Here is an 18,131-nt window from a genome sequence, read left to right as displayed (position 1 = left end):
CAATATAGGAAAATCAAGTGCATCCTCTATTCCTCTATTCATGTATGCTGATGAACCAAACAAATGACGAACTGTCAAGAAAAACAACAATCGCTATCTTTGTGTTTTCTGGTGAGTTCAGTGTATTGGTTAGGTACTCGACACAAAAACGCTCAACAACTTATGTATTCAGTACTCCAATGATTAATGTATATATCTTTTTCCGTTTGGCATGCAATATAAGAATTCGGTTTCATATGACTTCGCCTTTATTGAATATACTGCGGGAAAGTATTAAATGTTAAACTTCAGCTTACAGTCTACTATTTACAGTATCAGAAGATAAACCACCCCTTTTATTGGTACTGTACATGAATTTCATCAAAATTAATCAAAACAGATTTCTTTTGTATCTTCATAAGATATTTCACTGAGACAAATCCAACTTCATCCAAACCAAGCTTCAGTCTCTTTATTATATATTTACAAAAGCATTTGGAAATTTGGAATTTTAATGAATCTTTATTTTTGATCCGTGAACACTTTTGAAGCCGGATTTTATATCGGATGTGGTCGTCACGTGTTAGTTCTTTTGAATGTCTTCCTATTCTAAACATACGTTTTCTCTCGCGAACGTATAGCGAGGGAAATTAAAATTATTAGAGCATTAATTTCCTTATTAGAGAATGGTGGGAGATATATTTTGTGAAGTTTTCTAGAATGTTGATTACTGTAGGGAGACTTGCTCTGATCTTTCTTTTAGCAACGATGATTGATAATGGTAAGTTCATATAGATGTGTTCTGTTTGTTTTGTTTTTACAGTTTGATTTGAATATATATAATATGTTGCACTCGGATATTTTTTACGACTAAGATAAAACTAGCTATGATTTTGCACGTTCACATGCTATTAAAAGCAACAATAAAAAGATCTATTTTACATTTTGAGCTTTTAAAAATATATCAAAGTGAGTTTTTATACTACAAAAATTGTATCCTTAATAGCCTACAAGATAGGCCAGTTAAAGCGTTTACTGTTTAAATGTAATTAAAAGAAGATGGGTGGATAAGGCGTGTAAAATGCCCATACACGGTCGGACAAGCCACTGAAAAATAAAATATCAATAAATCTGATATTGTTTAAAAAAATCATTTAAAACAATATATATTTAACATATTATTGATTTTTAACCTGTAAATATGTTCAATACTTGGAATATGTTGACTCAAATAGGCGTATACATATCAAAACCTGCAAATACTGTCATTTCTCAGAACTTCAAGGCATTTTCTTTTATAGAGTGGGTCTGTGCTCCATATTTTCTCACAGTCTAAATAAGGTCTAATGGAAAACAAGACGATTTCAATCAACAAAAACGTGGAGAGATGACGTACCCACTATGCATAAAAAATATCATTTTGTATCCAAACAATTGAACGTTTTGAAAAAATAATACAAGTCCGTAAATTCGTGGCCAGTCATACATAATATATAAACAGCCTACTTTGTTGTGTCTGAAATGGCTCAGTGGTATCTGACATAAGCTAACCTTATACAGCTTGGGTTTTTATGTTATGGATTCGATACCACCAAAATTTCAGGCTTTATGTGTTTTTCTTATCTTTTGTTAAATATATCAAAAAACTGGATATGATAGTTAGAAATTGTGCTCTTGCAAACTTGTATTATAATATATTTGAAAAGATTTAATTGGGAATAAATAAATTCAAAATTGTATTTTACGACTAAACCGAATGGGCATTTGTGCCATCTTATTCCCCCATCTTCTTTACACTTTACTTTTAATCTCTTATAAATTATTCAGTGGCGTCGGAAGCAAATAAAAAGGTGAGGGGGGGGGGGGCTAGACTTATCAAATACCTTGACAAGCCAAAAAAGTCTTTGGTTATGGTTGTATGGTTGTTTATACCTTTGGCATAAAGTAGGCCCCCGGTTTATTATGTAACTCATCCAAAGGTGAGTAAAACTACTTGAAGCAACATTATCGACGTTACATGTGCATGAATAAATTTTTCCACGCATGGAAATAATTGTATCTTTTTGGAAGCTGAGGTCCGTCCTTGCAGTCTCTGCTCTCAATATAAAGAGTACAGTATAATATAAAATTAGAGTAAATATAAATATATTAGTAGGGTGTGTGTGATCATAAACAACGCTTTGGATAATAGTTTAACGTCTCCGTGACTTTAAAGTGCTATATACACGTAGCATTGGCGATTGACGCAGAATAGCCGTGCGTTAAGTGTATTTGTTATACTTTCATGTTAAATACTGAAATCTGATTCGTTAAGATGCAGTTAATAATATTTACTATTACCCTCAGCGTTAGCAACGCACTTGGCAACGGGTAACATTAAAAAATGTTACATGCGCGAAAATTATGCGCGTACGGTTCGCTGTAGAATTCACGTTATTCCTATATAAAAGCAGTAAAATTTTCTTAAAAATTTTAAAAAGACATTCAGTATAACAAAATAAATAGTGCCTGTTTGGGAGGATAACAGTTGAAATTGACACCCCTCGTAAACCATTGTCAACCTCCGCTTCGCGTCGGTTGACAATGGTTTTCTCGGGGTGTCAATTTCAACTGTTACCCTCCCAAACAGGCACTATTTATATAATATTTCAGGTCCTTGTTTCTATTTATTTCGACTTAACACAATCCAAGCATTTTCTATTCTGATCAATAAATTTTACAATAAATTATTTATAGATTTTAGGATAAATTTGAATCCATTTTAGAAAAATACACAAGGAAAAACATGGAGAACCTTGTTACTTTCCTGATTACAAACATGGAATAACTGCATATTTTTGTGAATGTTTATTTAATCACGCACTTATTTATTTAAAGGCACACAATGTTCCAATATTGCTCGCATTCAGTTCAAATTTTATATAATTATGTATATATGGTTACGTGATAACAATAAACAGGTCAGGTTCAAAGGTCCAGGTCTGGTAATTTTTGACAGAGCTATGCCCCTTGAACTTAGAAAAACAAACAAAATCAGTTTCTGCGCTCTAACTTTTAAATGGATGTTTATATAAGGTAAAAATTGCATATACATATATTTTACTATACAATACAGTTCAAGTTTGAATTTGATCCAGGTCCATTGATTTTTGACGGAGTTGTGACCCTTGAACATAGAAAAAAAACTAAGAAATTTTCTGTTTTCGGTCTTTAACTTCTGAAGGGATGTTTAACATATTAAACTGAAATTGCATATGCAAATATTTTATCAGGAAATACACTAAGGTAGAGTTCGTATTTGGTCCAGGTCCAATTTTAACTATAGGGGGAAAAAGTCCTCTGTGCAAATAAATGTAAAACTATGGCATTTGTTTTGGCTGCCCGTGACGGCTATCGTGGCGTTACGAGACATGTTTACTCTGTCCTAAGATATCCTCGATTCACATTTTGCCTAATTGCTCAATATTTGTAAATACCTCAGGGTTCACACGATGTTCGTTCAAAAGAATGATTAATTTCCAAGAGTTCTCCTTTGAAATGCCCCCGCTAGCTTATTAAGTTTTAATACACGGCTAAAAATGTGAAGTCTACGGGGATTCGGTATTGTCACTGACCCGGATGATAACGTTGAAAAGTTATGCGAGGTATTCCGAGTGACTTCCCAATGGAGAAAAATGTCAACATTCCTCATTATAAATCTCCATAAGAAATCAGTTTGCGTTCCTGTGTCTTTTTCAAGTGGAAAATAATAATGTTTGAATGGAATTACCTTGTATATTATTCCCTTTCATCAATTTCAATTGCATTTCTTTCACAGGTGTGTGCATTTTTATTAAAAATCTCCCAAATGTGCTTCATAAATTTCATTGGACAAACTATAGTTTACTATTTTGTGTACGTTGACTAAGATCAATATGTGGACTTTGTCTTATATCATTTCTTGGAAGTATATGCCACGGTTTGATTTTCAGATAATTTGAAAACCTTTTAATAATCTGTTTCTGGAATATGCTTAATATAAAACTAAAATTTTTTCTGTTGGCTTAGAATAATAGCTATCGTTTTAATATTTATTTATAAGTATTATCTAAAACTCCCTTTTTTATTTGATAAATAACGCTGATTTTCAAACTATGACGTCAACTTCCTGTGAAATGACAACTTTGTTTATTTTTAGCCAACATTTTCAAACAAATTTTTGTCAAAGAATTCTCAGCAACTGTTTATCGCAGATGCTTGAAATTTTTTACACACAGTGTTTGTTAAGGAATGCCATATCGTGGGATATATTTTTGTACCAATCGGACGTCAACTTCCTGTTTAATGACGACTTTGTTTATTTTTAGCCAAAACTTTCAAACAAATTTTTGTCAAAGAATTCTCAGCAACTGTTTATTGCAGATGCTTGAAATTTTAACACACTATTTGTTTTGGCATGCCATATTGTGGGATATTTTTTTGTATCAATCGGATGTCAACTTCCTGTTAAATAATGACGGTTTATTTTTAGCCAAAATTTTCAAACAAATTTTCGTCAAAGATTTCTCAGCAGCTATTTATCGCAGATGCTTGAAATTTTTACACAGTGTTTTTTAAGGCATGTCATATCGTGGGATTTATTTTTGTACCAATCGGACGTCAACTTCCTGTTAAATGAGTACTTTGTTTATTTTAGCCAAAATTTTCAAACAAATTTTTGTCAAAGAATTCTCAGCAACTATTTATCGCAGATGCTTCAAATTTTTACACAGTATTTGTATAGGCTTGCCATATCGGGGGATATATTTTTTTGTACCAATCAGACGTCAACTTCCTGTTAAATGACGACTTTGTTTATTTTTAGCCAAAACTTTCAAACAAATTTTTGTCGAAGAATTCTCAGCAACTATTTATCGCAGATGCTTCAAATTTTACACAGTATTTGTATAGGCTTGCCATATCGGGGGATATATTTTTTTGTACCAATCAGACGTCAACTTCCTGTTAAATGACGACTTTGTTTATTTTTAGCCAAAACTTTCAAACAAATTTTTGTCGAAGAATTCTCAGCAACTATTTATCGTAGATGCTTGCAATTTTTACACAGTATTTGTAAAGGCTTGCCATATCGGGGGATATATTTTTGTACCAATCAGACGTCAACTTCCTGTTAAATGACGACTTTGTTTATTTTTAGCCAAAACTTTCAAACAAATTTTTGTCGAAGAATTCTCAGCAACTGTTTATCGCAAATGCTTGAAATTCCTACACAGTATTTGTATAGGCATGCCATATCGTGGGATATATTTTTGTACCAATCAGACGTCAACTTCCTGTTTAATGAGTACTTTGTTTATTTTTAGCCAAAATTTTCAAACAAATTTCCGTCAAAGATTTCTCAGCAACTATTTATTGCAGATGCTTGAAATTTTAACACACTATTTATTTTGGCATGCCATATTGTGGGATATATTTTGTATCAATCGGATGTCAACTTCCTGTCAAATGACGACTTTGTTTATTTTTAGCCAAAATTTTCAAACATATTTTCGTCAAAGATTTCTCAGCAGCTATTTATCGCAGATGCTTGAAATTTTTACACAGTGTTTTTTAAGGCATGCCATATTGTGGGATATATTTTTGTACCAATCGGATGCCGGCTTTCTGTTAAATGTCGACTTTGCTTATTTTGCATATTCACATCAGAGCGGGGATATCACTAGTGAGCATTGGCTCACGGATACCTTGTTTATACTGCTTTACATTGTATGGGTGTGTATGTGCGATTTTGGAGGGGATGGTCAGATAAGTGAAGTGTTTTAAAATGAAATACAATGTGTAGAATAAAAGTTATATTAAATATTGTTACAGGTTTTTCGGGTTACATTGCCAAGCAAGTCAAAGAAGAAGTCGGACAGATTACGTCCCCGATGAAAAACTGCACCCTTGGGATCGATATAAGGGCCAGGGAAATTCTAATATGGCCATCTGGTTTTGAGATTAAACTTCAATCAAGTACTGATAATTTACGCAAGTTCTCTGTGATACCTTCATATTTTGCACCATGTTCATACGGAATATAATGAACCGCTTAATTCTTTTAATTCTAAATTTCAAAGATTTCACGGGGTCAATTTTTCTTATTTATTCAAGAGATAAGAAATTATTCTTTGAGTATTCTGAAGCTATCAGATACGGTTGTGCGTGACCAAATCCAATAAAGACCACAGGACCTTATGACAAATTTGATCACGACAGACTATATTTGATAACCTCACAATATTCAACAGTTATTCCTTATAACGTATATTTATATAAGTTTTAGTTGTTGATCAATTAAATATTTTTACTTTATTTTCATTTTTGTATAAGTATGCAAATGTCCTTTTTGATAAATTTCATTTTATCAAATCAAATATACAACATGACTTCTTTATGTTGTATATTTGATTTGATAAAATGAAAAATATCAAAAAGGACACAAACCCCGTCTTTCGCCCGAACTGCGTCATTGATGAAATATATTGACTTTACGTTTCAAAATCGATTCGAGGTTTTATCACAAAGACACTGGAAATTGTAAATATATTGGCATGGTCATATGTCGAAGAAAAAAAAGTTTAAAAATATCAGTGTATGCAGAATTGTGATGCACTGATACATAGACATGTACTTGAATATGTAAAATTAAAAGACATACGCATATTTTTCTCGCGAAAATATCTTTTATGGCTTCACCACAATTCATTTTTAGCTCACATATTTGATATTCTACTGCAACATCCATTAAATTTAGCAAACAATCATGCTCTTCTAAGTTCAAAATTTTCATGAATGGTAAACATTTTTAAAAGCGAAAATGAAGATGTATGCCGACTCATTCATTGTTTTTCTTTCTTCAGACAGTGTTTTTGTCGTCAAGTTTTGGGCAAAGGAAAAAGACAAATCTTTTCAATTTTTATGTTCAGATGGCGAAAACGTTTCAGGTTTGTATTTGTCTTCAAAATATACATGAACATGTTGATAATAGTGTCAATAAAGAATATTTAATTGATAATCATTGATTATACTTACATGTATTTCACTTAACTAATTGAAATTTGATTTTGTTAATTGTAGCGAGCTTACCACCAGTGAACTATACTTCTATAAACAATTCTTGTTCAGAATCTAAAGAACCGGTGCAGAATGATGTGGAATACTTGATCAATGATAGTAATTACTTTTTTAAGAAATGTTCTCGTATAAAATTTTGCAAAGTTTGTTTTTACTTTGAATGATTCTCTTTCATCTTTTTATTATACTATGTCTATTGTAGACTCTACAGTTCGAATACGGTTTATGGACACCAGCTTCACAAACTGCGATTTTTTTTACGAAATAAATGAAGGTAATAGTTTTTTTTAACGTGCAAATTTGGATTTTTTTTAAACCATAAATTAATCCGAGAATTTCATTTTAGGTAGTGAAGCTTTGACGTTTAGCTTGCAAGGTAAGCAATAAATGGCAAGGAATTTTAAATTCAATGTTTGGTTGAGCATATACATTAAGTTGAATATATAATCATGTTAGACTTTTTAAAAAGTGTTTAAAAAAATACAAATTGAATAACGCGCGCTAGCGCGTTATGAAAATTTGTTTGCACACACCGCTGCCGTTATGAGACTAGGCCTATATCTTTAAAAAAATAATGATTTAATGCTTATATTTACATTTTTTAAAAACTTCTTTTCTTGTTAGCAAATGTGATTTTTACGTCAAAATTTCTGTTTTATCCTAAGGGTCAGTTCAAATAAATGGAAGAGCCACTGTAACAGCCACAAGCGGGAACTTTGGTTCTCGCTTGTGACGTTGCATTTTACAGCGTTCAACGTTTGTGACGTCATAATAAAACTAGTCATTCTAACCTTTGAGTACTCTGTGTGTGTTACAGTCTTATAACTGCAGTATCTTTTCACACAATTTACATGCAAAAAATAATATTTACATTCTACAGTGTTTTTCCATTAAATTCCGTGGTGTTTAAATGCCTCTAATTGCAACACCTATTCACTGCGTATGAATTTACGAGTAATTTACATAAGTAGTTCTCAAACAGTGATTTCTATGTTATCGGTTAAAAACTGTATTTCATGAATGTTGTCAAAACACAATGTTTTATAATTATTCAACAAAAAAGTTGACTTTATTGTTAAAAGCAACATTTAAAGAGTTATTTATCATCATGATGGATTATATTTTCATGCTCGTCGATCTCATCTCAACAGTCTATGTGAAAACCAGTTTAAACCGGTTTTACAAAACAGCTGTTCTTGCTGTTACTTATTCACTCCCTCTGTGACCTGCACTTTATATCGATTTATTTAAGTAAACAATTGATTTCTTCATTTAGGGAATGTAAATATAAGCATAAAATGATTTATTTTTGACGTCGTCATGTCAATAACTGCCGTCAGGTGAACAGACAAATTATCATAACGCGCTAACGCGCGTTATTCAATTTGTCTGCTCACCTGACGGCAGTTATTGACACGACGACGTCAAAAATAAATCATTCAATGCTATATCAGGCGACCGTTTCACCAACAATTCGTAGAGCGTAAACGTACGAGTATACCTACGATTTCCAGACGTGCACGTATCCGAGCGTTTCACTAAACATATCGTAAACGTAGCACTTACGATTTGCGAGTTACGTCCAACTTAGCGGAACTCTTCAGTCAACGGAGGTTTTCGGTTTGCATAGCAGACGATTTGTTTACATTAGATTCTTATCGACCTCGAGACAGATAAGGAGCGTTGGTCGGTGATTAGAGGGAAGTTCGGTCTCACACTCACCGTCCAAACTAAGCACAGCGCTTGGTTGGAAGTTGCAGAGAGGTATGAAACGGGTTGTATCTCCAATGATTTTTATCGCGTATATCATCTGGGGTTGTTAAATATTTTAACAGTATAAAGTACAATGTTAAAAAGGTATGTCTTAAGACGTTTAATTTTTTATTAAACAATTAAAAGTGTTAGGTAGCAACAGACATTACTTTGGCGTTCATGTCAAATGAAAAGACAAAATGGTTAAAAATCTCTATATATTTCTAATAATGAAGACGATACAATTAAATACAAGTAAGCTTTTTCATCCGTGGGTTTCCTCTAAAATACATAAGGATCAGTTGTAAATGTCTTTTTTTCTTTAGCTCAAACAAAATCGGAAGACCTCATTAGTTTGTACTGTGGAGAATCGCTAAGAAAATTTCTGAATCCAGAGTCGATTTCACCTAAGTCAACGGTAACATCATCAAGGGGAACATCATCAGAAACGACTACAGCATCAAACTTTGTAACAGAAAAATTATCATCAGAGAAACCGACAACAACAAATAAAACGCCAAATGTTCCGGTACAAACAACCACGGAAAGGCCGGCAACGGAGAAAGTAGTGATCATAACAAGCGGTAATGTGACAACTGAACCCGAATTGATACCTGAAAAAGGCACAACAATGAAACTTACAACAACCCAAAGCACAATGAAACCCTCAATTACCAAAACCACAACGAAACCCTCAGATATCAAAACCACAGAAGAAACCAAAAGAACAAAGAAACCTACAACTACCCAAACCACAATGAAATCTACAACAGCCCAAACCACAATGAAATCCTCAACAGCCCAAACTAGAATGAAATCTACAACAACCAAAACCACAATGAAATCTACAACAACCAAAACCACAATGAAATCTACAACAACCAAAACCACAATGAAATCTACAACAACCAAAACCACAATGAAACCTGCCACAACTCAAACCGCAACAGCCGAACAAAATACAGTAACAACATCAAATGGAACTATATCAATCCATAGTAATAATCTATCGAAAGCTAAAATATCTACCTCTCCCGCTACCAGCAGCTCAACCTCCTCTTACCGGTTTTCTCCACACCAGTTACAGCACACATAGTTCCTTATACTTCTTCTCCAGACAAAGAGGCATTTTGTAAGTATACAGTTTGAATGCGTCTAAAGGCTGTTTTCAATATACTTTTTCCTGAAAGCATGGCAATAATTGATCACTCATATTTTGAATATATTTACAGAGGCTCAAACTAATATTCCGATGCATTTTTGAAGTAATATTTATTATTACATGTACTTTAATAATGCATAAGAAACACAAAGAAACCAGCCTTAGCCAACATTCTGAAATTCTTATTTCCCACCTGGCCAACATTTTAATTCTCACACCTGAGTGATCAGGGGGCTATATTCTTTAAATACTGCTGATCGATCTCATTTAATTGATTATACATCCAATTAAACGGTTTATAATTATTTACTTGAATGTTTTAATCAGGTTTATTCCCACTTAGCCAACATTCTGAAATTCTCAATTCCCACTTATTTTTAATTTCAAGGTTTATCAACCTAGTTTGTAAGTGACCAGGGTCAACTCACGATGCGTTCATGTTTTCAAACTCCGCACTGAAAACCCATATGGAAACAAGGTATGGAATTAAATCTGAACAAAATTAATAAAATAAATAAATTTTATCAATTTGCACGTATATGTTATAAATTTCGAATGTACCGGGTGGCGGTAAATACAAAATCAATTGTCTTGTTGTAAATTCTGTTTTACTGCCACACGATAAATTAAAAATTTACTATATTTTAACCATGTCGAAGGCTCGTTGGATAAAAACCCTATACTATAGCAAATCATAGGAGATCTTATATTTCCATCTTTCCACAGAGTTGACGGTTGGCCCACAGCAAATCAAGGGTTGTTGTTGAACGGGCTCTTTGTGTTTGCAAATCCAGATTTAGGTAATGATTACTCATGAACAACGATGACCTCTCGGGATTTAAAAATATCCAAACATTTTTTCCCTTATACAATCATACGATTTTCAAACGGGGTCAAACCCATGAATCAGCGAGGAAACATAATTTTTTGTTTACTTTCAGGTGCATACATAAATCTGGAGGGATGCTTTTATTTACACCTGCCAAAAGTGTTCAAATAATCACAGCTGTGTTCAAGCTGCACAACCTGTGTATGGACATCAAGCTGCCAGTAGATGACATGGAGCTCAATTTCCATCCAGATCAGGGGGTTCCTGAGCCTGGAGCAAATGCTGACACTGCTGGACAGACTGTCCGACAAAGGCTCATCCAGAGATTTGCTATATAATTAGTTTATTTTATTTACAGTCTACTTGCCAGAAAAAAAAATGACAAGATTCTTCTATTTGTGATATCAATGAATTAATTTAACTACTGTTAATAAATGATAAACACATACACATGTTCAAAACATTCACATATATCAAATATGTATTTTTCATTTGTGATTATAATCAATTAAATAATCTATTAAATTAAACACATATACATTTACATTCATGTAACATGGACTTTTGACAAATATGTAATATAAATACATTTCTTTTAAAACAAAATGTCTACAAAAACCTGTAAATGAAAATAAGTATGGATATGCCAACACTTATATATCATTCTTTATATTTAACAGAAATCATGTATACAGAATTGCACATAATTATGCAAATATGTATCAATTCAGACTTTTAGCTAGTGTCAGTTTTATAAATTAGTGTATTTTATATAAGTATGACTGTATTTTGAGTAAATTTTAAAAACATGTGCTTCAAAGTTGGGATGTTTTGTTAAAGAATCATATGTACAACATCACATCATATTTACATGTATTGATAATGTATTCATTTGTTGTTATGTTTGACATATTATAAAGATATTCATTATTAAGAATGAAGTAAAACTTTGAGAAGTTTACAGGCAGACATACAAAAGGGCATTAAACAGTTGTATCAATATAGTTTTGGGTCATGTTATAAACTTTGAACATACAGGATGGGCGTATATACAATGTGTTCACAATCTGTGTATATTTTCCCTAATGTTTCCATTAGAAATCGGTGACGCTCCATTTTCTATAAAAAGTCAAATCTGATCACAGCATATACACGTAAATGTACGCACAAGTAAACGCCATCATAGGTTTTTAAGAGATTAAATCATTATTTCAAGACGAAATAAAATTATATTCAAACTTACGTAGCCAAATTGATATATACTTTTGAAAAAGAATTTTACCGGCAAAGTTCCGCCTGTCCTATAACACATCAGGCCGTGCAGACAAATTGAATACAGCGTGGTATTCAATTTGTTTGCATAGCCTAGTGTGTTAGGTAGAATCAACGATTTCCAAAAATATGCATTCAATGCTTAAATAAGACCACATTGTAAATGTTGTATTTACACCCACCCAATTATGAATATATACTTAAAATTTAAAATATGGCAGACATTTATGGTTTAAATGTTTAAAATCAAGATGTAAAAAGTCCTCTTATAACTGGTGACACTGATGGTGTACTGTCTGCCCTTGACTACATCCTCCATGAGCTCCCGCTTGCGCTTCTCAACTTGCAAATTGCATCTCATGACTTCCAACTTTTCCTCCTCAATCTGTACTGCTACGTGGCTAAGTGGGAATGGGGTGCAGGTTGCAATTGAGAACAAAAGAATTTAATTACAGGTAAGCTATAATCTGTTTTCACATAAACAGGGAGGAAAATATATGTTCGCCTTCAGAAGAATGAATATGATTTGAGCTTCTGTCCCAGTATATTTTTTTTATCTAATTAATTCCAATGTAAATGTTATTTTCAAATTATGATTTTTAAGTAATTAACTATTATATATTTCCCCTCACTGTATGCTTTAAATTGAGCTATATATGTATATCTTGGATTGTCTATTTTCATCATATTTTGAATTAAATTATATATAAGTTGAGTTAACTTACACTTAGCCTTGAAAAGTAATGTAATTATAAAATTCCCGTTTGAAATTATAGCTATGAATCATATGGGTTTTATTTCAATTTTTTCTTCAATATTCTATGGTTTCTAAATTTTTAGTATTTGAGTATTTCCAATCTACACAATATATGAAAGATTTACAAAAATCACTGAACTTTTTTTTCTGAATATTGTGATCTGTGGAAACTTCATGTAAACATTGAAAAGACTAAAGTATTAATCCTTTCCAAAGGTCGTGTTACAAAAAGAATTTTTTTTATACAGAGATGTACCTCTTGAAATTGTGAATGAATTTAAATATCTTGGTGTTATTATGTCTCGTAGTGGATCTTTTAAAAGTACGAAAAAACATTTAACTGAGCAAGCCTCAAAAGCTATGTATGGTGTATTTAGAAAAATAAGATATTTTTATTTACCAATCGACTGTCAATTTGATCTGTTTAATAGTGTTATTAGCCCAATCTTATTTTATGGTTGGGAAGTGTGGGGCTATGAAAACACAGATATTTTAGAGAAAGTTCATTTAAAATTTTTGAAATTTGTACTGCATATTAAGTCCAGTACCCCAAATTGTATGGTTTATGGGGAAACGGCGTAATATCCTTTGATAATCTTTATTAAGGTACGGATAATAACTTACTGAGCTAAACTTTTAGTGGCGCATGATTGTAAACTTCCGCATATAATGTATCATTATTTTTAAAAATGTTTACCTGAAGATTCGTTTATGCACCCATGGTTGAAATACGTTAGAGATATTCTTAACTCATGTCTGGATTAATCAAAGTTTTTCTAGTACCAAATGGCTAAAATCTATTGTTAAAGAGACACTCATAAATCAGTTTTTACAAGATTGGTACAGGAGAGTAGAAAATTCACCCAAATGTTTCAATTACAGAATCTTTAAGAAAAGCTTTGGACAGGAAATTTATCTTATGAAACTTCCAAATGATCTAAGATTCATATTTACAAAATTTAGAACCTGTAATCTTAAATTACCTATTGAAACTGGGAGATGGAATAACATAGGAAGATGTCATAGAATTTGTTCATTATGTAATAAAAACACTTTGGGTGACGAATACCACTATGTTTTGGAATGCCAAGCATTTTTTTTATTCCGCAACAAATTAATTGAAGAAAAATATTCAACAACTGTTAATATTTAATATAAATTTGGGAACCTTATGAATACCAATGACATTGACTCATTAAAATAATTGTCAATATTTGATAAAAAAAATATTAGCACAATTTATTTAACTCTGTACTCTTCCTAACTTGACCCTGCATTTGTACATTTGTAAATATTTTTGTTTTTAGCTCACCTGAGCTTTTCAAAAATTTTCAAAAATCTTCTTCTCTAGAACCAGAAATCCAGGAAAGCTGAAACTTGTGTGGAAGCATCCTCAGGTAGTGTAGATTCAAAGTTGTGAAATTCATGACCCCCGGGGGTAGGGTGGGGCCACAATGGGGGGTCGAAGTTTTACATAAGAATATAGAGTAAATCTTTAAAAATCTTCTTCTCAGAAACTAATAAGCCAGTAAAGCTGAAACTTGTGTGGAAGCATCCTCAAGAAGTGTAGATTCAAAGTTGTAAAAATCATGACCCCTGGATGTAGGGTCGGGCCACAATGGTGGGGGGGGGGGGGTCGAAGTTTTACATAAGAATATATAGAGTAAATCTTTAAAAATCTTCTTCTCAGAAACTAAACAGCCAGGAAAGCTGAAACTTGTGTGGAAGCATCCTCAAGAAGTGTAGATTCAAAGTTGTAAAAATCTTGACCCCTGGATGTAGGGTGGGGCCACAATGGGGGGGGGGGGTCGAAGTTTTACATAGGAATATATAGAGTAAATCTTTAAAAATCTTCTTCTCAGAAACTAATCAGCCAGATGACTCTTTATAATTGTTAAGACTTTGGCGTCAGGACAATTCTTCGGCCTCACAAGAAGGTTAATAAATACATTTACATGTGAAAACAGACTATAGCCCCCTGATCACTCAGGTGGAAAATCAAAATGTTGGCCAAGTGGGAATTGAGAATTTTAGAATGTTGGCTAAGTGGGAATAAACCCTGTAATACTGTAGCAAAAATTGTGAACTTTTGGTAAAAGGAGACCCGCATGCCTTTAATGGTCAATGGTCAAGCGATATTCAGTTCCTTTGTTCATTTATCATGCACACACATACATACAGCTTATATTTCAACAAACATACAATGCACAGGAAATTTGTCATGCCTCCTCCCAAAATAAGAAGTCTCAACTTCTGCCCCATTTAAGAACAAGACAGTATAAACAAAATAACAACAATGCAATAAGTTTATCTCCCACGACTGTGATAGTACAGAAGATAATGTTATTTAATCAATACATTTTCACTACTAGTGTGTGGCCATATTTGACCCGCCCTAGGGCTTGAACCCCTTATCCCGAGCATCACGAATTTCACAATGTATGTAGAGGGCTTCATGAACATCATAACCCTGTATTCAGTTTATCTCTCACAATTGTGAAAGGTACATTTTTACTTTATGGACATAAGTTGTGTAGCCTCGCCCTAATGCCTAAACCTTTGACACAGGGACCATTATTTTCGCAAGGTGTGTTCCCGTTTTGCACACATTTGATAATTGGGTATAGAACAATATGTGTGAAATGTTTTGTGATAGCAATTATAATCTGCTTTCAAACCAAGATTTTACCCGAAGTTTTACCTGTTTTATCCGCGCATAACGACGAAACAAGAAGAATATAGATACATGTATTTTGATGTGTGTTTTAGGATTAATTACTATCAGCAATTTTTCATTTGATAAAATAAAAATAATGATATTTTTATTCGTAGATATTCGCTCATTGATAAGAAAAATAATGATAATTGATTTAATTTAACTTTTACATTTTTTGTCCATTTACGTTGAATAAAAAAATGAATGAATTGATGAAAATTGTCGGCCCCAAACCAGTTGATTCAATGAATGATCATATAATGAAGAAGAAAACTACAGTTATTTAGGGTACGCCGAATCTCTTTTTACAACTTAGTTGCAAAATATATAAAACGCATGTCTATAATTGGTTGTTATATATCAACAAAAAGGAGATAATATAAGGAAACAAGCGTCTGTCACAAAATATTTCAATTTTTGAAGTAGCGTCTTTGACTATCGTTCTTATGACATCATTTTTTTTTGTATATTGCGGGTAACTTTTCAAATCAGTCAAATTTCAAATCAGTAGATAAACTGGCACAAAACACTCTGACAAAAATAATAGTTTTGATTTTGATTCGATAGACACCAAACTGAAGAGGGTTGAAAATAAACGAATTCGGTCTACATTTGAAAGGTTGACGTGAAAAAATCTTCACAGTTCTTGAAGCATATATAATTGCCGATTTATCATCATACAGTTTGTCAATTTTCTTCGATTATTGAAGACATAGGATAAAGAAAAATATCAAAAGCATTTTCAATTGACAAATGTCCTACATTAATGTCCGCAAAAAATTTAAATATTAACGTATGATATTCTGTTCTAACCTGTAACAGATAACTTATGGCTTTCGGGTAGTTTCATTTTTTAATGTTTTGTACATTGCATAGCGACACTTCAAACGGCAGAAAACAAGAAACGCGATGCGATTCAAAATACCCACAAGATTATATCTCATTGAAGATTACTCTTCATCCAAGCTCGATATATTATCTTGTATAGAATGGCTATCCAAATGTAAATTATCATCATTTTTCATATTTTGCATCAAGTATTAAGGTGGCTACATTCTGAGGTATTAAAGAACTACATGTATCAAAGTTTAGCAGTAATCTTCATTGTTTAAAGAAATAAATGAAAATGTTTAAGACCAATTTGATGTTTGAAATTAAATTCAAGAATATAGGTTTCAATTACTAAGTAAATGGGTTTTTATGCAACTTTTATATTGTAACATAAAATAAATGTAAATACCAATTGCGAGTAGATATGTTTTATTTATATTATTATCGATTCCCTTCGAGGAACTGTAATACAGACTATAGCAATTAAGCAATTATCTCACCTGGGCAAATCCCATTTCGCACACATTTTTTGGATACCTAAATTTCAAATGTGTGCAAAACGGGAACAAAGCCTTCGCAATTTGGGTATAGGACTTTAAGGTAACTTCATAGACATCAGAATCATTAATTTAGTTTATTCTCAAATAGATGGAATAAAGCAAAATACTTTAAAGATTTCATACATTTTCACTACTAGTATATGACAATATTGGCCCTGCCCAAGGGCCTTAGCCCCATACCCAGGGGCAACAAAAAAGGTGGGTGGATAAAGCATGTAAAATGCCTATACTTGTACACGGACAGATAGGATACTGAAAAATTAAAATAACAATAAATCTGATACTTTTAAAATATATCCAAAACAATATAATGTATTTAACATATCATTGATTTTTAACCTTCAACTATGCTCAATACTTGGAATATGTTGACTCAAACAGGCGTACACGTATAAAACCTCCAAATAGTGTCATTTTTATAACTTCAAAGCCTTTTCATTTAAAGAGTGGGTCTGTGCTCTATATTTTTCTCATAATCTAAATAAGGTCTAATGGAAAACAAACCGATTTCTATCCATAAAAACGTGGAGAGATGACCCACTGTACATGTACATTAAAAATATTTTTTTGTATCCCAACAATTGAACGTTTGAAAAAATCACACAAGTCTGTAAATTTGTGGCCAAAGCCATACATAGTATTTAAAAATTTGTCTGAAATGACTTAGTAGATAAAGCACCAGACATAAGCTAATCTAATACAGTTAGGGTTTTTATGTTGTGGTTTCGGTACCACCAAGATTTAAGGCAATTTTTTTTTATCGTTTGTTAAATAATCTAATTTTGGTTGTAACACGCTTTCTGATTGGTTAAAAAAATTATTTTATATCGTATAAAGACTGGTGCCTACGTCATACTAGTAAGACTAACGTCAAAAACGTATCAATCCGCCTGATGTGACGTTTGAATTTTGTACAATTTGATGTCATTTTATAGATCAAATGACTGCTTTTATCAACAATTGAAGCAAAAAAAATTAAATTCTAAGGAATGAATTCAATATTTATTAGTTTTATACGATATAAAATGGTTTGGAACAGTTTACGCATTTTTATAAACCGCTTCGCGATTTATAAAGCGTAAACTACCCCTGACGCAGGGGCTCTGACATTTACAATTTTGATAGAGGGCTCCATATACATAATTGCCATGCAGTTAGTTTTGTGTTGGAAAAGAAAA

General features: G+C 32.4%; 1 protein-coding gene across 1 annotated transcript; it reads left to right on the top strand.

The window, feature by feature from the left end:
- Positions 1-621: 621 nt before the first annotated feature.
- Positions 622-11,206, top strand: LOC128188590 (uncharacterized). The gene is made up of 10 exons (XM_052859733.1): positions 622-760; positions 5,830-5,973; positions 6,861-6,944; positions 7,078-7,173; positions 7,277-7,348; positions 7,421-7,450; positions 9,153-9,958; positions 10,377-10,466; positions 10,715-10,788; positions 10,930-11,206. The coding sequence occupies exons 1-7, from the start codon at positions 700-702 to the stop codon at positions 9,920-9,922; spliced, it is 1,257 nt and encodes a 418-aa protein (XP_052715693.1). The 5' UTR covers positions 622-699; the 3' UTR covers positions 9,923-9,958; positions 10,377-10,466; positions 10,715-10,788; positions 10,930-11,206.
- Positions 11,207-18,131: the final 6,925 nt, after the last annotated feature.

Source organism: Crassostrea angulata, chromosome 6 (assembly GCF_025612915.1).
Source record: "Crassostrea angulata isolate pt1a10 chromosome 6, ASM2561291v2, whole genome shotgun sequence".
In the NCBI taxonomy this organism is placed as follows: Eukaryota; Metazoa; Mollusca; class Bivalvia; order Ostreida; family Ostreidae; genus Magallana; species Magallana angulata.
The sequence above is the reverse complement of the archived record's forward strand: the minus strand, read 5'-3'. Positions and strand labels throughout refer to the sequence as shown.

Bases quoted from the DNA above. Each gene is read 5' to 3' on its own strand.
- LOC128188590 (XM_052859733.1), top strand. From the start codon at position 700: ATGTTGATTACTGTAGGGAGACTTGCTCTGATCTTTCTTTTAGCAACG. The intron at 5,974-6,860 runs GTACTGATAATT...TTCTTTCTTCAG, and splicing joins TGAGATTAAACTTCAATCAA to ACAGTGTTTTTGTCGTCAAG. The intron at 7,349-7,420 runs GTAATAGTTTTT...ATTTCATTTTAG, and splicing joins TTTTTACGAAATAAATGAAG to GTAGTGAAGCTTTGACGTTT.